The 25,150-nt window shown below is 37.2% G+C and overlaps 1 protein-coding gene across 1 annotated transcript; it reads right to left on the bottom strand.

Moving 5' to 3' along the window:
• Window positions 1-14: 14 nt before the first annotated feature.
• LUZP4 (leucine zipper protein 4) lies at window positions 15-19,088 on the bottom strand. The gene is made up of 7 exons (XM_073227528.1): window positions 18,953-19,088; window positions 5,742-5,891; window positions 4,182-4,300; window positions 344-730; window positions 143-300; window positions 58-101; window positions 15-25 (listed from the first exon to the last, which is right to left on the bottom strand). Exons 1-7 carry the CDS (start codon window positions 19,086-19,088, stop codon window positions 15-17), a joined length of 1,005 nt encoding a protein of 334 aa, XP_073083629.1.
• Between the last annotated feature and the right edge of the window lie 6,062 nt (window positions 19,089-25,150).

Genomic DNA, 25,150 nt, shown 5'->3' with positions numbered 1-25,150 from the left:
ATCTCCTTGACCAGCTATGAGATCTCTTTGAGTGGCATCGAGATCTCCCTGACTGGCCTTGATATCTCCCTGACTGGCCATGAGATCTCCCTGACTGGCCACGAGATCTCCCTGACTGGCATTGAGATCTCCTTGACCGGCCACGAGATCTCTTTGACTGGCCACGAGATCTCCCTGACTGGCATTGAGATCTCCTTGACTGGCCACGAGATCTCTTTGACTGGGCACGAGATCTCTCTGACTGGCATTGAGATCTCCTTGACTGGCCACGAGATCTCTTTGACTGGCATGGAGATCTCCCTGACTTGCCATGAGATCTCTTTGACTGGCATGGAGATCTCCCTAACATGCCATGAGATCTCCCTGACTGGCCTTGATATCTCCCTGACTGGCCATGAGATTTTCCTGACTGGCGTCGAGATCTCCCTGACTGGCCATGAGATCTCCCTGACTGGTGTCGAGATCTCTCTGACCGGCTTCGAGATCTCCCTGACCGGCCACGAGATCTCTTTGACTGGGCACGAGATCTCTCTGACTGGCTTTGAGGTCTCTTTGACTGGCCATGAGATCTCTTTGATTGGCCACGAGATCTCTCTGACTGGCTTTGAAATCTTTTTAAATGGTGCTGGCTCTCTTCTGATTGGCCTTGTGATCCTTCCAATTGATGCTGGCTCCCCTCTGAACGGCCTTGATTTCCCTCTTCTTGAGACTTGGATTTATCATTACACTCCTGCAAAAAAATGAAATTTTGCAAAACAAATGAAACACATACTCCATGATTTACGTGATAATGATATTTTGTCAAGAACATTTCTCTATAGGCAACTTTTTAAGAATTCCACTGCCCCTACTTTTTAAATTTTTTAAAATTTTTATTTTTTACTATCAAATGTACATCACAGTAGTTTAACAGTGCACTCCCTCTCTCCCTGCACACCCTCACTTTTATAGACTAATTTTAATTTTAATTAGTTTTTCAGAACTAATTTGCAGAAAGATCTGCTGTTTTGTATCATTGGCACAAAGAATATTATGCATATAAAACCTTATCAAATGTTTTAGGTATGGAAAATTAGTTGCTTTCTGAATTTGAATACATTCCAATGTCTTATACTATCTACCATTTCTGGATCTATGTTTTATCTAAAGGAACAACAGATTCTGTGACTTTATAACTGAGGAAAGACAGAATATTTGTAACATTCTGTAGTACAAAATCCTTAGAACCAAAGTAAAGTGTTCAAAATCACATTATTTATTCTTTGCCTGCTGAGGATCATTAAGAAGAAACTATCACTTCAATATAAATTAATACTTAATTCTAGAAAGAAGGACAGACAAGTGAGGGAAAGTTAGCTGAAACAAAGCAGAAGGTTGGCTTAATACTGTTAAAGTAAATTGGCCTAGCAAGAACTCAATCTTTCTACCTTTTCAATTTTAAACCAAAAGGGCAGTGGAGTAAATCAGCCAAATGGAAATAATGAAAACTTTGACAACAATCTATATGATGCTACATAAATGCAAGATAATTGTCAAATGGACCATGCTGAGAAATCAAGCTTCCCACTAGTAAATATTGTCTGGCAGGCAAAACATGCCCTAGATCTGGCATTGTCAGTTTCTAATATAACACTAGCAGAAGCTGAAAAGCAACTGTTAAAAGGCAAGAGAGGTACTGGAATAAAGAATATTATTCACATAAAACTTTATTAAAATAAACACGACAAATTTGTTGTTTTGCCAAAGCATAAACCGTAGTCATTCTCCAGCTTTTCTACTGTAAAATATCAATAAGGAGATCAGGCAGAATGCACATGTACCTCTTCTCTTTTCTAGGTGACTAGGATTGGAAACACAGTGGGTCAGTAGGAAGAACTGAGAATCATCTCCTAAGACCCACATGTACCCAGCTATCTTCTCAAAGGAGCTTGTAGTCTTTTTACAAATGTTTATATAAGAAATATGTTCATCAACTTGGATACTACAGATTTCTACCTTTAGAAATGCACGTTAGTTTTCTTTCCTTATAAACAAAAGAAACTCTCTTTCAAAAAGAATTGTGTTGACAATGGAATATTATTCAGCCATAAGAAGAAAACAAATCCTACCATTTGCAACAACATGGATGGAGCTAGAGGATATTATGCTCAGTGAAATAAGCTAGGCAGAGAAAGACAAGTACCAAATGATTTCACTCATATGTGGAGTATAAGAACAAAGGAAAAACTGAAGGAACAAAACAGCAGCAGAATCACAGAACCCAAGAATGGACTAACAGTTACCAAAGGGGAAGGGACTGAGGAAGATGGGTGGGAAGAGAGGGATAAGGGGGGTGGGGGTGAAAGAAAGGGGGCATTACGATTAGCATGTATAATATGGGGGGGCACAGGGAGGGATGTGCAACATAGAGAAGACAAGTAGAGACTCTACAGCATCTTACTATGCTGATGGACAGTGACTGTAATGGGGTTTGTCGGGGGGGACTTGGTGAAGGGGGAGCCTAGTAAACATAATGTTCCTCCTGTAATTGTAGATTAATGATGCCAAAAGAAAAAGAAAAAAAAAAGAATTGTGTTGAATAAATGCTATTATATCCTACTGATATTACAATAAATCTTGTGAAGTACAAAACTAGCTTATGAGAATTTCAAAGCATGATTGAAAACTGTAATTGTTATTCCATTGTTAGTGAAATAATTATGCTTAAATTTTAATGTGCAGTTGATCCTTGAACAACATGGGTTTGAATTGCACAGGTCCACTTATATCTGGATTTTTTCAATAAGTATATTGGAAAAATTTTTGGAGATTTGAGACAACTTGAAAAAACACATTTTCTCTAGCTTACTTTATTGTAAGAACACAGTATGTAATACATATTGACATGCAAAATATGTGTTAATTGACTGTTTGTTATCAGTAAGGCTCTGGTTAACAGTAGGCTATTAGTAGTTAAGTGTTTAGGGAATCAAAAATTATATGTGGATTTTTGACTATGGTGGGGGGTTGGCACCTCTAAGGTGTCAACTATGTATTTCACTACTGCAGAGTACTTTTCTGTAGTGATTTCTCTTATAATAACAGTCTCAAAAGTCTCAAAAGTGTAAGAGATAAAAAGATGCTTTCAATTTGAAAATACTGTTTTACAATATTTCTCAATTTATGCATCTCAAACAGTAGCAGATAGATATAACAGCTCTTCTCTTTTTTTCAAACTCTATCAAAAACCTCCTTGCCTTACAGTTTAAATGTCATCTCCTCTACCAAACTGTCTGTCCAATCAGAATAAATTACTGCATCTCCACAATATATATGATTTATACCCTATTAGAACATGTACTGCAACCTGCCTAGCATTAACTTTCATACCTTTCTCTCTCATCACCACATATAATATTTGAAGCAGGTTTGTTCTTGTATCCTGCATAGTGCCTTCAAAGAGTAGACATTTAATCAATATTTGCTAAATCAATTTAAATTAATCCTCTAAATATTTGAAAATGCAACATGTCCCCTTCAAAAAAAAAAAGATTTGCATTTATGTAGTTCGACAAAAATGGTTTAGCTCCCAGAGCCACCATTTTTTACTAAATGACCACATAACATCTTAAGAAGAATCAGTTTATGGTGCAAGCTGAAATAGTAGCATCAATGTTAACTTATGATTCTGGATATGAGTACCTACCTCTCAAATTCCTGTCCAGTGATTGGCTCACCTATACAAGTTTAGAGATGATGGATTCGTACAACTATAAGTATGTCCCACCTGTTGGTTCCAGAGTGCATTTCACATCCTATATCATCTGACTTTTAGGTTTTATAACTCATTCATAAGGCTACTAAAACTGTTTTTATACTATAACTTAAGATCAAAGACTCTATATGAGGACAAATATGAGAATGATTATGCATGACAAATCACAAAACCAATCATCTATTTTGACGTTTTATAAATTCAAAATTTCTAGCAATGATTGAAAATAACACAGATTAAATGTTTATTAAAAAACTTACAGAGGAAAAATCAATTAACAAATATTGAATTTAAATTATATTCAAGAGATCATGGAGGAATACTAAGAAACAATTCTTGCTTTCAAAAGAATTTAAAATAATCCTTAATTATTTTAAATTAACCAATATAATTGGTTTTTATTGGTTAATTATTTGTATTTATTTACCTGCTTAATTACAGTCTGCTTGTTTAAATGGCTTTGTCCAGACTTGAATCCAGAAGGTTCTTGGCATGGTTTTTTATCATGAATTTTTTTCTCAGTGCTGTTACTGAATCTTGAGTACCCTTTGAAAAATAATTATTTGCTATACTTTCAGTCAGTAAATTCAACATCTTTCAGAAGTATTATCTGTGATCTCATTGTTTTAAAGCTGTGCACTGGGTTTTGCAAGACTTTTAATATTTCATTAGTATGATATCATCAGAGTCTCAGTGAATTCTAGAACAATCTTTGCCATACTATTTCTATTTGCATACCTTAATATTGTAGTCCTCTATGTACAAAACCTCAAATTTGGTTTCATATGCCACCAAAGTTTGGAGCATATTATCTGAAATTAATTGAAGGAATACTCTAATAGAAAAAGGAGAGATGGAGAAAACCTTTTCGCTTTGTATTAATCATGTGACTATTTGCTTCAATTGTTTACTTTGCTTTGGGGGTAAGGCAGCCCAAGATATGATCAGAGAATGTGAATCTCAAAAAGGCTCATAAAGATCCATTTTTTTATTAAGGTATCATTGATATACAGTCACATGAGCAACACTGTGTTTACTACATTCCCCCTATTATCAAGTCCCCACCACATACCCCATTACAGTCACTGTCCATCAGCATAGTAAGATGCTATAGAGTCACTACTTGTCTTCTCTGTGCTATACTTCCTTCCCCATGTCCACCCTACATTATGTGTGCTAATCATAATGCCCCTTAATCCCCTTATCCCTCCCTCCCTCCAACCCCCCCAGTCTCTTTCCCTTTGGTAACTGTTAGTCCATTCTTGTGTTCTGTCACAAAGATCAATTTTATGTTTCGTTAGAAATATCAGAATGGGTCACCTTATCATTCTTAGCAGCTTTGCCTCTATAATAACCACTACCCCTCCTTTTCTCAGAACCTGCTAAGTGCCTGAAGGATTCAAATAAGGACTATAATGAAGCTGGATAGGCAACTGCACAATGTCAAGATGATCCCAATCTGTTGACTAGACCATGGAGATCCTGAATTGTTGAAAAATCTTCTCTACTGTGGCAGTCTGCAGTGCATTCATATTAAAATATACAAACTGCACTGATCAATGCGATTAGGGATACAAAGGAATTTCTTCATGTTCTTCTGCACACTCTTTGCCTTACAGCATTCTTTTTTTCAAAATGTGGATGCCAATGCCATGGTGTCCATATAATTAACTATGCTCTAAACCCTCCTGGACCACCTCCTAAAAGTGGAATTGGACCAACTAGCCAGGCTTGTGAACAAGTACAAAACATTTCTCATTCTCATTCTGCCCACCCTTAAGGAAGTAACTTATACAGTTTTTAAGATTTCTTTTTCATTTGTCATAGCATAAATTCTTACCAACCCTATATGTCTACATTTGCAAGAAAAATAAAACTAGCAACACACTGCAATTTTAGAACACATTCCAAGTTTGTGAATTTGCTTACCTAGCTACTTACAAATATTTCACTGTTTTAACCACATATGATTTTTAGTATACTTTACCTCTCTGCCTGTAATTCCTTTGACTCCAGCGATGCTTAAAACCACTTGATTGCAGTTTTGAAACTGAGTTCTCTTTGTTAGAGCTCTGTGTCCCATTCTCTTTTTCTCCAGGGTATGAATTTTCTATATTTCTCAGGGTTATAATGTCACCTGTATTAGAAAACACATAAAAAGTGAAAACAATGGAAAAAGACAAATTACCACCATGTGCCTCAGTGAATAATCTGTATTCTGCCTCTTCATATTTCAGAACATTTTAAAAATTGGTAGCTCTAAAAATGATAATTGTATAATAATAATGAACTCGTAAAGCGATAACAAAGATCAAACAGCACAAACATTTCAGTGTTAGTTTCCTGGAACAATAAAGAGAAAAACTCCTGTTAAAACACATTTGTAGTAAACTTCATTTACATGAAAATAAAATACCGAGTAAAGTAGCTTTAGTGAGAAATCATTTAAATTTATTTTAGTTTCAGAGAAACAAAGCAATAAAGAAATTGTGTAGAACAGCATAAAATTAGATAGATTTAATGTAAATGCTAGACAATTAGTTGCATTTATTTTCTTGAACAAAGAAAGGAAACAGTGGTGATGGATGTTCATAGGAGACACGAAAGGGGCAAGGAACCAAGATTAGTGCAGTGGCATGGAGTGATCAGACTTTACTTTATAGTCAGGCATGTTCTTGTGCACTCATGTACAGAGAACTTACAATGGTATGATTTGAAAGATGAGAGACAAGTACAGTTTGCTCTAAAATATCTCTCCTAACATCTGGGATGGAAAGGTCTAAAGGCTGGACATTCTATCAGTGGATGACAGCTTACTTAAGTCAAGGTATCTTTAGAAACAAGCACTAGGGAGGCATTTGGAAAGAGCTAAAGATATTAGCAGAAAGAAGGAGAGCTGAGAAGAATGCAAAAGAGGAGACAGGATATGTGGGTAAAATTGTAGTATTTCCAGAATATCTCACTTGGCTTTAGTATATCTGCATATCAACAGGCACTCAAGGGTGGAGAGAAGTATGGCTTTAGTTCATTTGTATCATTCCTCAGGGGTGGAGAGAAGTTCATCTCCATATCAATGGGTAATTTAGCTGGGCAATGGAGGGTTTATCTGTACCTGAGAGGTGAGGGGGAGGGCTGGTTTTGCTTCTGCTGGAGCAGGAAAGAGAGAAGGTCCCAGAATGCAGTTTGTAAGCAATAAACAGATTTTAAACTTTATTTCTCCCTTTGACTGATTTTGGTTTTTAGAGGTATTTTGCCCTGGGATTTCCTTTCCCTAGACTTACAGGATACCAAAGATTAACCACTCCTTTATTCTTTTGCTTGGTACTAGTCCTGCCTCAGGTCTCCAAAAATATGATTCTGATTTTCTTTGAAATGACTGACATCTCCAAAGGTAAAAGCCAGGAAGGGTCAACTCAACAATCAGTTCATTTGTCAAGTATCATTTCTTAACAATCCCATTTTAAGCCTTTGTCCTGTCTGCTTCTCAGCAGCCATTGGTTATAATATTTCCTGCAGACAGAGTGTTGAATTTTCAGTTCCTTGTATTCCTTATGCATTTCCTTTTGTTCTCCATTTCTCCTGATTTTTCCCTTGTATTCTATATTTAAAATTGGCACAGATCTATGTACAGGTTTTTTTCTCATTGCAGTATAAAGGAGTGCACCAACAGAACATCTTACAGGACACCATAGGAAGATTTTTAATTTCCATCCCCACCCCCTCATCAGCCCTGAAAAATCACTACCCAGTTTATAGGGACCCAATGAGATGGTGACTTCCTAAATAGGAGTGCAAAAGTTTGGAGAGGAGAAAGTGAAGAGTAAGCTCCTTCCTGAGTCAATAGCTTTCACAGTGACATGGGACCAGCCTGTCTTGTGGCACTCAGACACAGTCTGCAGTGACTTTTAATTTTTCCTGTCCTGAAGGTTACCAAATGTAATGGCAAGCTGTGTCTTAGAATCACTTAAAGATGAACTAAACAGAAAATTTATTGGGGCTCATGCAGACTGGTAGCTACAGTTGAGAAACATTTATCTAATGCTTTAAGACAGGATAGCTACATGGATAAACTATGTGGATTAACAATAAGACCTTTGAATTGAAGAGTACTTTAAAGTTTTCAAAGCACTTCCACATAAAAGCTCTTGTCACAGCACCTGGCATATATGAGACACTCAATAAATGAGATAATAATGAACAAACACTTATAGAGTATCTCATATATGCCAGTTACTGTGCCCCCAAACTTAAAGGCCAGCAGAGATCATCCTCACATTATAAAGAGGGAAACACACCCAGATTACATGACTTACTGGAGAATACAAAATTAATATGTTAACAAGCTGGGTCAAAGTCCAAGATTCTTGGCACTACATAACACTTTCTCCTTCAAAAGTTCAGCTGTCCCAAGCCTTAGGACAGTAGCACTGTCTAGTGTCCACTCATTTGAATGTGGTATTCCTGTTAAAACAGCATTGTCCCTTCAATTACATTTGAAATTAATTGCAGAAAGTCGAGTTTAACATTAAGTAGAGTAACAGCAACCTCTAACCCAGTATTCAAGCATTCACTTTGCCCTGTCCTTTTGGTTTCCTCAGCCTAAGATTTGGTATGCAACCATTTTCTGCCTTGTTCTGAACCATATAGTGCTATACAGGAAAGCTACGGCAAGGTTTTAAACCCTGTCAGTGGCCTCATTGGCCCAAAAGGACCTAAGTCATTTGAACTTTCAAACCACCCTGCAACTCACATAATTCTTTTTAACTCATGAGTGAAATATATAAAATGGCTCCAGAAATATCTAGAGTCCTCTTTCTGCATAATCAAATCCTTCCCAATTTACTCTTTAGCTTACATATAACATTAAAAAGATTTCAGCTTTAGTGCCATCCTGACAGTGCCACATTAATCCACAGGATTTTTAAAATTGTTTTCTTTTTAATATATTACTGTATGGAGGCATTTCCTATTTCAGTCTGACCCAATGCAAGTATCACCTAACTCCTTATTACTATGAATGAACAAACACCAGAGAAAGAGTAGGGAAGAACAATAGTATTACAGAAAGTAAAATATACATTTCATATAAGATAGGTTTTTTATAAAAATGTCATTCCTAGAAAAGCTTTACAGAGACTATCATAGTTCACATTCAACAAATGGGTAGAAGTTTCATATCAGCATCAAGATATTTTGACTCACAGTCATTGCTCTAGAAGAGACAAGGTAGAAATACCTCTAGCATCCATCCAAATCTGTAATAAGGAGACTCTCTGGGCCAATAATAGATTATTTTCCCACTTATTTAGCTTTACTCTGTGGCTGCTCATTACCCTAGACTACAAAGGATTTTGTTGTGGTGTAGACATTTAAATTTTCATATGAATGGTTATTGCTTTCATCCAATTTAACACAAAAGTGCTAGCATTGTCTTCTCTTTAAAATATCAGCAGCCTGTACTATGGGCCCAGGTTTAATGACTACCCCTACAGCTTTTATACAAAATTCATTCAACTAATAGGAAATTCAATTTTCTCACTGGTATTTTTCCATTTTTGTTATACTTCTCCCACAATTGAACTTCACATCAAAGGGGTCACTTGTGCAAGGGAAGATATGCACACCAAAGTGGATGCAGAAAAACAAACTACACGATAGACAGCAGGAATTTGTCCTGTGACACAGGCAAATGAAACTGTTTAAAAGCTGAAAAGGATGTCATGGGTACATTAGACTTGAATAATCACCCACACATTGGTTTCATTTAAGCTGCCTCCTAAATCAGCTTTCCCGAGATAAGACTAAAATATAGCATTAACTAAAATAAAGGGTAGAAAGAGGCCTAGAATCACCCTGAATCTGGAATGGAAACATTAATTGGGAAATCACCAATCACTTTACAAATGAGAAAATGAGAAAACTGAGGCCCAGAGAGGGGAAGCCATACTCCTAAAATTAGCTAATGGCAGAACAGAGATTAGAATATAAATGTCCTGAACATGGAGGGTTTTGAAAGTCAGACTAAGACTTTTAAGCATTGTCTTTGAAGTCAGTGATTCTCTACCCTGGTGTGCCTCAGAACCACCTGAAGAGATTTATTTTAAAATTCAGATCCTCTATCCAAGATTATGACTTAGCAGGACTGGAGTGGATCTCAAGTATTTGTAATTTTTTTTAAAGTCCTCCAAATAACTCTGATGTTTAGCTCAGATGGCAAACAACTGCTTTGAGCAATGGAGAACCTTCAAAAAACACATGAGTGAGATTATGAAATTGATGGTTTGGGGAAATATCACATCGTGATTGGCAGTATGCTGCAGAATAGAGTGAGATTACAAAAAAGAAGACTAGTTATTTTGGGGCAGGCAAAGGGATTGCAATAGTCCAAGGATGAAAAGATAAAAGTATAAAGGAAGGTGGTATCAGGGAAAAAGTAAAAGAAAAACAAAAAGTCCTCTTCCACCAACAGGGACATTGACTGCAGCGGCCAACAATGCCTCACCTTGTTCTACCCATCCCTTTGCAAGCACGAAGCTCTTCCCCCAGAGCTCACAGTATTCTTCCTCAACCACCAATTATCAAAGACCTCCCCAGGTCACCAAGGAAATGAGGCTGAATTAGGAAGGAGGAAGAACCTGTAGAGAGATATACTTAGAACTATGGTAGGGGAGATGCCATCCTAGAATTCTTAATTTTACCCTGAAATACATTCTTATATAAAACATTATTATAAATGGTTGTTGCAATCCAAGCATCAGTGCACCAAATCAACTTTTGTGCATTGCCTTAGAAAACTATTCACCCTTTATAATATTGCTTCTATGGGAAATTGTTTATGCATCCAACAGCTGGCATACAGATGAGGTACTGGAACATAACACATTTGCCTGTTGGGAATTGCCTGTATATGATTAAGTACCAAATGAATATATGCACAGAGACTAAATGCTCCAGGACTGAAGAAAAAAGAGACTGCTGTGTACTGGAACAGCTGCAAAATCCTCAGAGATGGCAGAGTTGGGTAAGAGGGATAGGATTTGAATGAAGGGAAAGACCAGGGTACTTCAAGAAAGAGAAACAACATAAGAAAAGGCTTGGAGCCAGCAATTAACATCCTATGTTAAGGGAGAAGACCACTTGGCTAGCACGGAAAATTAACGCTGGAGAGTTATGGGGAAAAGGTTGGACAGATAAGGCAGATGGTGAGAAGCCTTTAGTGTCAGTGTTAGGCAGAAAGATAGAAATGAGTGGGAGGAAAAAGAGAAAGGGCCCCCTAAAGATGACTCAGGAAGTTGATCAAATAGAGCTAGAAAGCCAGAAATGACTCAGAGAGTTAAGATGAAGCCACAGGGTCCAAGAGTGACTCAGGAAATGTCCAGGGTCCCCCAGATAAGAAACATCAGAGGCACAGGCACAGCACAGCCCCTGTCCCTATTTTACCAATCAGAACAAGCCTAGAGAGCTGACAGCTGTCAATCAAGGACCTCTCTGCCCTGCGAAAAACCACATAAAAGAAGCCTCAGAATGAGCATCCACACCTGCCTGTCTCATCTTAGGCAGGCCTGCTCTGTTACTCTATGCAGAGTGCATTAAAACTTAGTTTGCTTTCTTGACTTTGGTCTGTAGTCTCACTTTATCTGACTTCCCTGCGACATCGAGCCAAGTCCTTTCCTTCCTAACATCAGTACCTCCATACACAATAAAGGGTAGGAGCTAAGGCATGTGTGGTGAGGGTTAAGGATGGGTTAAGGGCAATTCCATACACTTTCTAGTACAGACCATGGCAATCTATGAAACAACAAGCACTTACTGACAGCATTCTATGTACTTGGCAATATATTTGGTATCACATGAAACTAGGAAATTGATTAATGCTTTTCAAATAATAGAGGGAGAATTTATATCATCACTGCGTAGCTATTTGAAAGAAAACCGCCATCTTTTCTGTTATCTAATGATTTTTTTCACTTGTCTTTAGAAACTAAGTCCAACTTTTAAAGGAAACTTGTTTTAGCAAAAACTGTAAAGCTGCCTAGACTACAAAAGGAGGACAAAGAAAAAATGAACGATGGGCATATTTAATATAACATTCAATCTTTAAAAGCAAATATTTTTATTTTCCAAGTCAGGTTCTGCATGGCTACCAATAAAGTAGAAATGCTTTATATAAGCAGGTATTTACCTCACCTCTTGCCAAATGCTGACTATTCCATTTTTCTTTGCACTTAGGACACTGATATGGTGTCACCTCAGGAGAAGCCTGTATGACATAGTACTTGTCTAAACTACTGCAGGGTCCAGACATTAGTATTTAAAATACCAACTGCAATCAAAGTCTAGTGAGTAGGAAATTTTAATCTTGAAGGTGCTTCAGATTCAAAAGGGAGGAAAGAGATATACTTAGCTTTACAATCTTACACATCCATTCTGTACTAGATTTTCTGGAAACAAACCTAGTTTTTGGGGTTTCATAAATATTTCAGATTAAAATCACAAAAGTCTAAACAGAAATGTAATTCAAAAAACTATAAGGAAAAGAGATTTTGCCCCCAACATAAAAATGTACCATGAAACTGAAAAAGAAAATCTCAGGTATAGCCTCAGTGAAAGTATCAATGAATTTAACAATAACATTCCTTTAATTCTTTTTCCAAAAGGTTCCTTATTTGACTGGTAGGTAACAAGAGAGTCTCTATTCTCCCTTCTAGCTCAAAAATTCTATAAATAAGATTAGAAAATTAAAGAAAAAAATCCCTGTAGTGTAAGAAGTACTTCTATTTCATAGAAATTCTTAGACACATAACAAACATTTAACAAGTACTTGAACTGAATTGAATTGGCATTTAAAATTTATTGACACTAAATGGTTTTCTCATTTATATAAACTTGGCCTGTAAAAAGTTCTTAATGTTTCTATTTTGGGTTTTTCTCCACTCTGAATAGACAGGTATAGTTAAGTGGGTCAAATTTAATAGATGGGTACACAGCAGAAAAAAAAGAGAAACACCAGAGGTCTTGATTTTTTTAAACATAATGGCCATTTCCAAACTTATTTGAAAACTTAATTTTTTAAAAGTATCAACTATTTACACCCTTGGAATGTGTGGCATGTGCTTTCTTTCTTTTTTTTTTTATAAGTGAAGGTATACATACTTTTAAGCCCTGGACTTTGTAATTCCAGAGACCACCATTTGATTTGTTACATTGTAACAGAATTGTATAGCAATATACACAGCTAGAAATCAAAGATCTTATCAACTATGATTTAGAAATGAAATCCAATTGCTGCTCAGCCTCTCCATGGGGAAGAAAATACAAATGCTTTTGAACCTGAGTAAGATGTGAAAGGACCTTTTCAACATAGTGTATGAGGTTATGAAGAAAGTGTCTTTAATATAACAATCAACCTCTTTCCAGATTCTCATGTCTTTTCCCTCAGTTTCCAGGATATATCATTATAGACGTAGTGTTTTATTCATGCTACTCTCTGTAACAATATTCTCCACTGAACCCACCCAGAGAACACTGAGCCAGTTTCTCAAGGAGAGCCGTTTGGTCCAGGCCTCACCAGAGAGCCTCAAATTTGAGTTCTTGACCCAAGTAAGATATACTTAGTTTCAGAAATATACTGTCAGGATTGAAGAACAACATTCCTCATACAGTTTAAAATAGATCATACTATTCATCAAGCTATATACTAAGATTTGTGCATTTTATTGTTCTTACCTCAATAAATAAATAAATAAATAAAAATAAAATAAGTCACACTGCTTGAAGTGCCATGTGAATACAGCTGACCTTTGCACAATGCAGGGAGTGAGGGGTGCTTACCCCTGTGTAGTCAAAAACCTACATATAACTTTTGACGCTCCCAAAGCTTAACTACTAATGGCCTACTGTTGACCAGAAGCCTTACCCATAACATAAACAACACATATTTTGTGTTATAGATATTATATCTTGCATTCTACAATAATGTAAGCCAGAGAAAAGAAAATGTTTTTTGAAGTTGCAGCAAGTCTCCAAAGTTTTTTCCATTATTGAAAAAACTCTGCATAAAAGTGCACTTGCATAGTTCAAACCCAAGTTGTTCAAGGGTCAACTGTAAATAAATTTTTATATAAGTTATATATTTAATTTTCTTGTGGAAAGCATAATTATATTGCCTTGTATTTTAGAATGTGTTGAATGTACTATTTTATTATTTATAAACATGTAAAATACACCCCGATTTTTGTAAACACTGTTTTGCCATTTTTAAAGTACCTAAAATACTAGAAACCTCAAAAAATGTCAGTGCCTTAGGTTCCTCTGAATTTCTGAGAAACTCCCATTATACATACTTCCAGAATACTTAGAACAATAATTGCGAATATTTACTCAGCTGCCTCTCCAACTAGATTGTGAACTACTTGAGAAGAGGTCATTGTTTATTAATCAGTGTACTAAGTGCCGAGCACAATGCTTAATACAAGATGAATGCTTTATAAACATTATGGATCTCTGATCCAATATATCTAGCAAGCAAAAAGAGTTCCTCTCTTTCTAACTACAGTACTTTTTCCTTAGCTTCCTTTAGGTAGAAGTGGTGAAGAGGGAAGTACAGTTCCTACTTCCTGTTGCCAGTCCCAATTTTGGTCTAATTTTTTACTTTTATGTTTAAAAGAAGACTATAATACCATTGGGAATGTTTAGTAGGGACAAGAATGAAAATAAGTTAGTGAAACCCTTTCCTATTTTACTACATGTTATTACAATGGAAGTAATATCCTTGCATTCAATATAAATAACATATTTACATAATATATAAGTACATAAATGACAAAAATTATATATAATATATAAATAATATAAAATTGCTTTTCTATTGCATATGTATAAGTACCCAAAGACAAAGATATGCATTGTTACAAGTAATACTTTCACTTTAATAAAATCATGGGGAAATTTATTGGAAAAGTATGGCTTTCTCACAAACTAGAGACAGCATGTACTTGCTCTTTATGATGTATTTTCTTGGTTTCAAACTGGAAGGGCATTTAGTGACTAATCAAAAGATTTGCCTGTTCCCCTTGAAAAGATCAAAACCCGGACTCTGAAATGGCATTAATAAGGATATGGAGAACGACTGTTTAAGAACATGAAACAATTACCTCTTAATATTTTTTACAACCCTATGATTATAAGATCTTACCCTCATATGCAACCTCCAATTCATGAGCTGCTACCTAAACATGAGCACCATATATTCAACTCAACATCTTTCCTCAGTCTTTCAACTATGATTTGAGCCAATCATTTCCAAACCCAACTCTAATAGTCTCCTAACTATAATCATCTACTTACATGACAGTGCCTCCTATATCCCTTGAATCTGCTATTGTCCAAATTACACCAAACCACCACTCCTCTCAGTCTCCCAGAGCTCAACATTATCTACTGTTTACACCCACCTTTCAACCTATACTTCTTCATGTCTCTCAAGTCTACTACACCTCTATATTTGACATCCAAATCCAGAGAGAGAAGAGGTAGCTACGCCAGCTTGTCCAATTGCTAGCTACCTAAACATGAGCCTTTAGGCCTGCTTTCTGAAAGACATACAGCAAACATTTACTCAACTTTTTCCACATGCCAGGCACCATACTTTGTGCACATTACCTGTATTATCTTATCTAATCTTCAACAACTCTATGATGCGGATACTGCTCAATTGAAGAAACTCAGGCTCCAAGAGTTAAAGCAACTTGTACAAGGTCACATAACCACCAACTCTTTGGGACCAGGCACCTCTGCAACTGTGGCCTGTATTTCTCTGATTTTTGAGAGAAACCAATTGCTTTGACCACTTATCAATTTATAATTTTACCTCTATAAGCAGCTGCTAAAACACCAATCAGTGAAATCCGCAGAAAGAAAAGTACAGGAAGCATTAGTTTTTACCTCCATGCTGTAAATTCCCCTCAGTCCTGGAACTTTCCTGCAATTAAGGTTCCAGTAAAAGGAAAGTTCCTGGAGTAAGGCAAGTGAGGCACTAGCCTCAGGCATAAAATTTAAGGTAAAAAATTCAGTCTTCAAGATAAAAATAATATTTAACACAATATTTTCAAAAATGAAAAATATTAATGGCAAAAAGATCAGCTCAGACCCTATACTTGCACAACTTTGCCTCACTCTAATTCCTTTATTTACAAAAATAATTTATTTACAAAACAGGTAACCAGCCAGAGGGCTGTAATTTGTCCATGTGATTTTCAAAAATATTTCAGTAAAACATTATTTACCTTGATTACTGAATTTTTGGTGCCTCCTTGGATGTTGTACCCTTGGCAAGTTGCCTCACTTGCCTCATCAGAGTTCCAGTACTGCCCAGTGATGAAACATTATTTTTGAGAAGTCATTTTAATGCCACAAAATATTTTGGAACTCACTTTGGAGCTGGGGGGGGAGTGGGGGAGGCAAGTAGCAGCCTAGAATCCACAAACTGTCTTAAAAGGGTAAAACTTGTTGATACTGATCATGAAATAGATTGTTTAAAATGTCTTAAAATAAAAAATAAAACAAACATCTCTTAGGTACTATTTGTAGCCATTCCTCCTCAGAGGTAAGAGAGGAAGGCTGATAGCTTCTTTAGCCTCATAAAAGGCATCTACTAAAAACCCATAGCTGAAATGATGATTAACAGTGACAGACTGAAAGCTTTCCCCCTAAGATCAGAAACAAGTCAGGGATGTTCACTGTCACCACATTTATTTAACATTCCATTGGAAATTCTAGTCAGGGCAATTAGTTAAGAAAAAGAAGTGAAAAGCAACCACATTACTTTTTTTTTTAAAAGCAAAACTATCTCTATTCATGCCATGATGTTGTATACAGGAAATCCTAAGGACACACACACAAATTAGAGCTAATAAACAAATTTAGCAAGGTTACAGGATTCAAGATCCATAAACAAAATAAATTTTATTTCTGTACACTAGCAATGAATTATCCAAAAAAATGAAGAAAGGAAGTCCACCAAGATGACCATTCAATAGGGGAAAGAATAGTGTTTTTGACAAGTGATGTTGGAACCGCAGGATATCCACATGTAAAAGATGGATCCCACCTCACACTATATGCAAAAAACCCCAAACTGATCAGAGATGTAAATGTCAAAGTTAAAACTAGAAAACTCTTAGGAGGAAACTTAAGGGTAAATCTTCATAATTTTTTAGAAAAGATAACAAAGCATAAAAGCAAAAGAAAAATTATTAAATTGTACTTCATCAAAATTAAAGTTTTGTGCTTTAAAGGATACTATTAAGAAAGTCAAAAGACAACCCACAAAACAGGAGAAAATATTTGTAAATTGTATATCTGAGAAGGGGCTAGTATCCACAATACATGAAGAACCCTTAAAACTCAACAATAAAAAGACAAATAATCCCCTTTCATTTCAAAAGTCTACCATCCCTGCCTAGCTCCCTCAGCCACATTTCTAAGGTCCACTCTGCCTGCTCCCTGCCACTTCTAAGGTCCTCCCTGGCTGCAATGCTCTGCTCATTCTGAGGCCTGCCCTTCTATTTATGCTTCCATCCTCATTCCTTAGGCCCACTCTCCCTGCTCCTCCCTCTCCTCTCCCCACTTACAGCAATTGCCCTTACTGCTGCTCCCTTTCTCATATTTTAGGTCTGAACCCCTTCTGCTCCTCGCTCTTCGTTTCTAAAGCCCATCCTACCTATCCTTCCCTGCTCTGTGCCCTTCCATTTTTAAGTTTCCCCCTCATTTCTAAGGTCTTCCATCCCAACTCTACTCTTTCCATTTCTAAAGTCAGCTTTCCTTCCCTTCCCTCCCCACTATTAAGGTCCACCTTCCTTCTCTGCTTTCCCTTCTCTTTTTTTAAGTTGGCTTCCCTGCTCTACTTTACCCCTTCATCTCTAAATCACTGCTACCTGCTGTACTCCCTTCATTTCTGTCTGCTTTTCATGTTTTTCTCCTCCACCCTCACATCTTTTCCCTCTATTTCTAAGATATGCCCTCTATATCCCTCCCCACCTCATTTCTATGGTGCGCTTTCCTTTCCCTACTTGCCCTCTCCCTCCTCCCCACAACCCCCTACCACCTCCTGCCCAACTCCCCACCTCACACCACAGGTTAGCTCTCTCCCTTCCAGCAGCCTGCCCCCTCACCGCTGCTGCCTCCTGCATTCCTTCCCTGTCCTGACACTCGGGCTACCCTCCTCCTCCCACAGCACCCCCACCGCTCCCCCACACGCCCACCCCCACCCTTCTCCACCACCTCTCCCACCATCCCCCCTCTCTCACCCTGCCATTTCTAAGCTTAGTCCTCCCTGCTCTCCCATCCTCATCTCTAAGATGAAATCTCTACACTGCTCTTCCCATTTCCAAGTTTTGCCGTTCCCGCTTCTCCGCCTCTGATTTCTAAGTTGCCCTCGATGCTTTGCTTCTTTCTCCATTGCTGACATTTTCCCCTTCCCTGCTCTGCTGCCCTCACTCACACATTTCTCAAGTCAGCCTCCTCTCTCGGCTACCTCTCTCCTCGTTTATGAATTCCACCCACTCTCCTCCTATCCCCATCTGCATTTCTAAAGTGGATGGTAGCATGCGGAGGTCTAAGGTAAGAGACTAGAGGGCACCAGCAGATGGGAAATGTGGTGAATAAGCACCAACAAGCAAGTGAGCAAATAAATCACTCCTTTGCCCAGTCTTGCTACCAACTACTACCACACTTCAAAACTAGCCTAAGACTTGCTCTTCCTACCTCTGGAACTCAGTCACTTGTGACACGGACTCAAACTTCAAAGAGCTAGTGTGACAGATTGTGAGGCAGATTGGGCAGAGTCCACTTGTGGACCTATGTATGAAGGGGAGCAAGTAGCTTGCTACCGTTTCTGAGAAGAATAAAGTTTATGAAGATAGCCGCTTTTTATTTCCCCCACCTGACCCCTCCCAGCCATCCTTATGTCCCACACAATTTCTGTCAACTTCGACCAGTTTCCCACCTAAGAGGGCTGGAAGTGTGAGAAAGGAAGGGGGAGGGGCAGAGCTGGCCGAGACTTTAACCAACTGGTTCAGCTAGAAGTTTAGGGTGGGAAGGGGTGTGTGCCTAACAGGGTCACTTCCAGCCTGGCCTAAGCCCGTCTTGCTCAAGCCTGGTAGCGCAGACTACCAGGGGTTGGATCTGTGATCTACATACCTAGAGGTGTATTTAGAAAGGTCATTTTTTGTTCATTTTTAGGGCCTGTCAGCATCTTCCCAGAAAGTGTTCGGCTGAAAAGTGAAGCCATCCGGTCCAACCGCCGGGCACACTGACGTAAACTTGCGTAGCGCATCTTCCCATGCTCTAAGGGCTGGACAAAACTTGTCAACCAATCACAGTCCTTCCCTTCGTGATTGCTAAGGCCCAAGGGGTGGAGCTTCTCATATACCCGGATTCAAAGCAGGAACTTGGCTGAACGGAAAAACAGCAGCAAAAAGGAAGACCCGCCCACTTTTTTCCCTGCTTTTTTTGAAAGCAGTTTGTTCTGTACATTTTACCACCCAGTTAGCCACAACTTCTTTTTTCTGTGACCTTTTAATCCTTGCCTTTGGTAGCTCTTAGAGGAATCCATTTCTCCTCTTTGCTGTTGCCATTCAGAGCAAATAAAACAATGTTCTTGATGGATGGACTGGTTCTCTCTGCTGCTTTCATATTTGAACAGCTACCACAATCTAGCAGTTAGGGTCTGTCCACATGCTTGCAGTACCACACACTTTTTGATGACTTCCCTAAAGGCGTGTCCACAACATTTCTTAAGGAAAATGTAGTTGTTCCTCTAATTACCTAAATACTGCTCCATATACCTTATTTTTAAATGATGGAGAAATCCTTTGTATCACTTGTTCTTCAGAGGAAATAAAAGTCAAATTTATAAATTCTGAGGGCTGAAAACTAGTTCAGTTGTTATAGAAATCAGAACATAAATGAAGAGATTTTAAAATGTAAATTATTTAGCTATTTGCTGTATTTAAGTTATTGCTTAACACCAAGGACCTAAAGATTAATAAATAATAAATCTTTGTCTCAAGGTATATACAATTACCTGAAGACAGGTAAGGCATGCAAATATTAATTCAGGTGCTATAATTCAATCCATCAACAAATACTGAGCTTCTTACTTTGTTAGGCTCCAGGAATGCTGGTAATCTACAAAATATACATGAGATTTAAAGGATAATATCCACCTAAGGTAATTCATTTAAGACTTGAAAAATTAGGGAATAATTGTACGGGTAGGAAGGATATTTCCTGGCAGAGTAAACAGCACTACCAGCACACTTTGGAAAGTTCAAGTCATTCCATGTGGTGGGTTACTGAAAGATGAGTCTGAAGAGATAAGCAGAAATAAGATTGTAGAGGAACTTTTATATTATGTGAAGGGTTTGGAGAATTTTTTTCCATCAGATTTATTGAGTTATAGAGTAAGACAGGAAAAGGACCAAAACAGAACCCCAAGGAAATTATAAAAGAAATTGAGTAGAAAATATCAAGAGTTATAGCAAGAACCAGGAAAGAGGTATCCAGGAAATAAAGGGAGAATTCAAAGGAGAACCTCATGGTCTACCATGTCAAGTGTTGCTGGAAGATCACATTAGCTAAGAACTGAAGAATTTATTACATTTAGTAATTAAGAATTGGTTGCGTTTTTTTAACCTTCAGCAGACTTCTAAAGGGGCATAAATTAAAGATTGTTAAATTAATTAATTTTTATTTAACAAACACATGTAACATTTACTGTCTGCTGCATATGTGCTAAAAGCTTTACAAATACTTGCTCATTTAATCCTCACAATAACCCTATAAAGTAAGAACTAGTATTACTTTGTTTTTACAGGTAAAGAAAAAAAGAGACAGAAACATTAAAAATTTTGTTCAAGGACTCATAGCTAGTAAATAGTGGAGAGACATTCAAACCCAAGCAGTCCAGCTTGAGGATTCATGTTTGGTTTGTTTTTTTTATTCAAGTATCTTTGATATACAATCTTATGATGGTTCCTCATACACAACACAGTGGTTCAACATTCTCCCATATCATCAAGTCCTCACCCACTCCACTGCAGTCACCGACAATCAGTGTAGTAAGATGTTATAGAGTCATTAATTGTATTCTCCGAGCTGTGCTACCACTCCCATGACCTACCTATATTGTGATTGTAAATTGTAAATTTCAACTGTAAAATTCAAAAATTGTAGAATTCAAAAAAATGTAGAGGCTCAGACCTTTACACTGAAAGTTTGTATGACTATATGACATCTTTACTAAGGTACACAACGGTCATCACAAAGTTAATTTTTCAAGGCCAATTTAAAACATTATGAAGCCCTCACCAATTTTTGTGAAAATCCCACCTTTAGAGTCTTATTGGAAGTCAGAGACATTCCTGGGGAAGACTGAAGCTTGCAATTAGATTAGGTATTATGTCTTGGTTTACAGATGTAGGGCTTCATATATGTGACTCCATTTTGGACCTATTGTCTCTTTTTTGACAGTTGTCCCCTTTTGATTGAACTCTCAGACAAACTGAGAGATGTAACCAAAATTTAAGGTATTAGCATCATTCACAGCTACTGCTCTGAAGTTGTCACAGATTTTGTTGATTCTTTTTGTGGTATTCGCAGGTTACAACTTAAGGCTCACAGTTTTTTAGATGATCATTTTCTTCATTCCTTTTCTGGCGTTCCAGTCTTAGGGAGATCATTTGCTTGGTGGTTAGTGGTGGCAAACATGTGTTTAAAGCTTTTGAGAGAATACAGTACACCACATTACAATGATTATTATAAGCAGGTTAATTCCCAGTGTCTGAGTTGTACTTCAAAATCATGGTCTCCAAGACGCAACCCAATCAAAGTCAAATAGGTCAAAGAAAAACCCCACTGAAGGATTAGAAGCTAATATACACAAAGGTGCAAACATAATTTCTCTTTCAACAATTACCCCCATTTTTTTTTTTTACCAAAGATACAGTGAAACAAATTTGTTTCCATTAAACTTGGCCTGGTTTTTTACCTAAGTGTAGCAAGAATAATGATTAACCGTATAAGCTCTTTAAGACTGCTTTGCTGGAACTTTGTAAGCAAAGTACCAGGCCAGTTTTTCCAAAGGTTATATTAGCTCCATAAAGTCAACCTTAGTTTTTAAAAACTGCCTGGTTATATTTGTGTCTGTGCATATCTCTCTCAAACATGATATTCTAGTCAAAGCCTTGGTAATATAACCAATATTTCTAATTATGTTCTCTTAAAAGGAAAATAGATTCTCACTGAACTTACATAAACAGCTGTTTTGCTATAAAAAAGAATACTTAAGAGTTTCCAAATTCTAGAGTGATCAGATAAAGAGAAAAAGTAAAATGTTTAATCTTTACAAAGGTATAATTTACCAAATTGTTGTATAAGTCATAAACAGCTTAAGAGAAAGGGTTTCTCCAAATTTGGAAAGATAAAACATTAAAGAACCAGCAATGCTTCAATCATAAAAATTATGATCGTCCTCCTCAGTTCATTTAGTCCCATGTTACTAATTTTTGTTCTGCTTGAAACCAGTTTTCTTCAGGAGCTCTGGAAATTCTAACTCAATTAATTTTTATGCTCTTAAAGTTTTTAGAAACCTGTCTTCACCAGTCCCTTCTATGACTCTCTTTGAAGATGATGTGTTTTGCAGGAACACTATAAAAGCATCTGAGTAAAACAATAACTGTCTGTAAATGACAAAAGACTTAAAATACCCATTGGTGAATATCTGATGAGAGTTCATTATAATGGAATTGACAAGGAATTGCGGTTATTTCTGTGAGATACAACATTTTTAAATGCTAACTGGAATTATGATGATAATATTAAACCAAGATATATCAGGCCTTTGGAATTTTATATAATTTCTGGAATATTTATAAGATATACCCAAATAAGTACAACATAAAGAAAGCCACAGAATTTGCTTTTTTTTAATTTAAAAATGTACTTTATTTTTTGTTTCATTTTTTAAAATTCATTTTACTATCATTAATCTACAATTACATGAAGAATATTATGGTCACTAGACTCCCACCTTTACCAAGTCCCCCCCAACAAACCCCATTACAGTCACTGTCCATCAGCATAGTAAGATGCTGAAGACTCACTACTTGTCCTCTCTGTGTTGCACATCCCTCCCTATGCCCCCCAATTATACATGCTAATCGTAAGGCCCCCTTTCCTTTTCCCTGCCCTTATCCATCCCTTCCCACCCATCCTGCACAGTCCCTTTCCCTTTGGTAACCGTTTGTCCATTCTTGGGTTCTGTGATTCTCCTGCTGTTTTGTTCCTTTAGTTTTTTCTTTGTTATTATACACCACATATGAGTGAAATAATTTGCTACTTGTCTTTCTCCACCTGGCTTACTTCACTGACCATAATATCCTCTAGCTCCATCCATGTTGTTGCAAATGGCAGGATTTGTTTTCTTCTTATGGCTGAATAATATTCCATTGTGTATATGTACCACATCTTTTTTATCCATTCATCTACTGACGGACACTTAGGTAGCTTCCATTACTTGGCTATTGTAAATAGTGCTGCGATAAACATAGGGGTGCATCTGTCTTTTTCAAACTGGGCTGCTGCATTCTTAGGGTAAATTCCTAGGAGTGAAATTCCTGGGTCAAATGGTATTTTTATTTTGAGGTTTTGAGGAACCTCCATACTGCTTTCCACAATGGTTGAACTAATTTGCATTCCCACCAGCAGTGTAGGAGGGTTCCCCTTTCTCTACAACCTCACCAACATAAATTTGTTGTTGTCTGTCTTTTGGATGGTGGCGATCCTTACTGGTGTGAGGTGATATCTCATTGTGGTTTTAATTTGCATTTCTCTGATGACAAGCGATGTGTAGCATCTTTTCATGTGTCTGTTGGCCATCTGAATTTCTTCTTTGGAGAACTGTCTGTGCAGCACCTCTGCCCATTTTTTAATTGGATTATTTGCTTTTTGTTTGTTGAGGTGCGTGAGCTCTTTATATATTTTGGATGCCAACCCTTTATCGGATCTGTCATTTATAAATATATTCTCCCATACTGTCAGATATCTTTTTGTTTTATTGATGGTGTCCTTTGCTGTACAGAAGCTTTTCAGCTTGATATAGTCCCCCTTGTTTCTTTTTTGCTTTTGTTTCCCTTATGTTCATGAAAAAGTCACTCATATTTATGTCCAAGAGATTTTTGCCCATGTTTTTTTCTAAGAGTTTTATGGTTTCATGACATATTCAGGTCTTTGATCCATTTCGAATTTACTTTTGTGTATGGGGTTAGACAATGGTCCAGTTTCATTCTCTTACATGTAGCTGTCCAGTTTTGCCAGCACCACCTGATGAAGAGACTGTCATTTCCCCATTGTATGTCCACGGCTCCTTTATCATATATTAATTGACCATGTTTGTTTGGGTTAATATCTGGGGTCTCTATTCTGTTCCACTGGTCTGTGGGTCTGTTCTGGTGCCAGTACCAAATTATCTTGATTACTGTGGCTTTGTAGTAGAGCTTAAAGTTGTGGAGTGAGATCCCCCCCACTTTATTCTTCTTCTCCAGATTGCTTTGGCTATTCGTGGTCTTTGGTGTTTCCATAGGAATTTTTGAACTATTTGTTACAGTTCCTTGAACAATGTTCTTGGTAATTTGATAGGGATTGCATCGAATCTGTATATTGCTTTGGGCAGGATGGCCGTTTTAATTTTATTAATTCTTCCTAGCCAAGAGCATGGGATGAGTTTCCATTTGTTAGTGTCCTCTTTAATTTCTCTTAAGAGTGTCTTATAGTTTCCAGGGTATAGGTCTTTCACTTCCTTAGTAAGGTTTATTCCTAAGTATTTTATTCTTCTTGATGCAATTGTGAATGGAATTGTTTTCCTGATTTCTCTTCCTATTAGTTCATTGTTAGTGTATAGGAAAGCCACAGATTTCTGTGTCTTAATTTTGTATCCTGCAGCTTTGCTGTATTCCGATATCAGTTCTAGTAGTTTTGGAGTGGAGTCTTTAGGGTTTTTTATGTACAATATCATGTCGTACGCAAATAGTGACAGTTTCACTTCTTCTTTAGCAATCTGGATTCCTTGTATTCTTTGTTTTGTCTAATTGCCATATCTAAGACCTCCAGTACTATGTTAAATAAGAGTGGGGAGAGTGGGCATCCCTGTCTTGTTCCCGATCGCAGATGAAAAGCTTTCAGCTTTTCACTGTTCAGTATGATGTTGGCTGTGGGTTGATCATATATGGCCGTTATTATGTTGAGGTGCCTGCCCTCTATACCCATTTTGTTGAGAGTTTTTATCATAAATGTATGTTGAATTTTGTCAAATGCTTTTTCAGCATCTATGGAGATGAT

This window comes from Manis javanica, chromosome X (assembly GCF_040802235.1).
Source record: "Manis javanica isolate MJ-LG chromosome X, MJ_LKY, whole genome shotgun sequence".
NCBI classification, from domain to species: Eukaryota; Metazoa; Chordata; class Mammalia; order Pholidota; family Manidae; genus Manis; species Manis javanica.
The sequence above is the reverse complement of the archived record's forward strand: the minus strand, read 5'-3'. Positions and strand labels throughout refer to the sequence as shown.

Excerpts from the sequence above, each read along its gene's own strand:
- LUZP4 (XM_073227528.1), bottom strand. The coding sequence starts at position 19,088 with ATGCGCTACGCAAGTTTACGTCAGTGTGCCCGGCGGTTGGACCGGATG. Across the intron at positions 4,301-5,741 it reads AAGGAATTACAGGCAGAGAG|GGTACTCAAGATTCAGTAAC; the intron begins GTAAAGTATACT and ends TATTTTTCAAAG. Across the intron at positions 102-142 it reads GCCAGTCAAAGAGATCTCGT|TGGCCAGTCAGGGAGATCTC; the intron begins GGCCGGTCAAGG and ends AGGGAGATCTCG.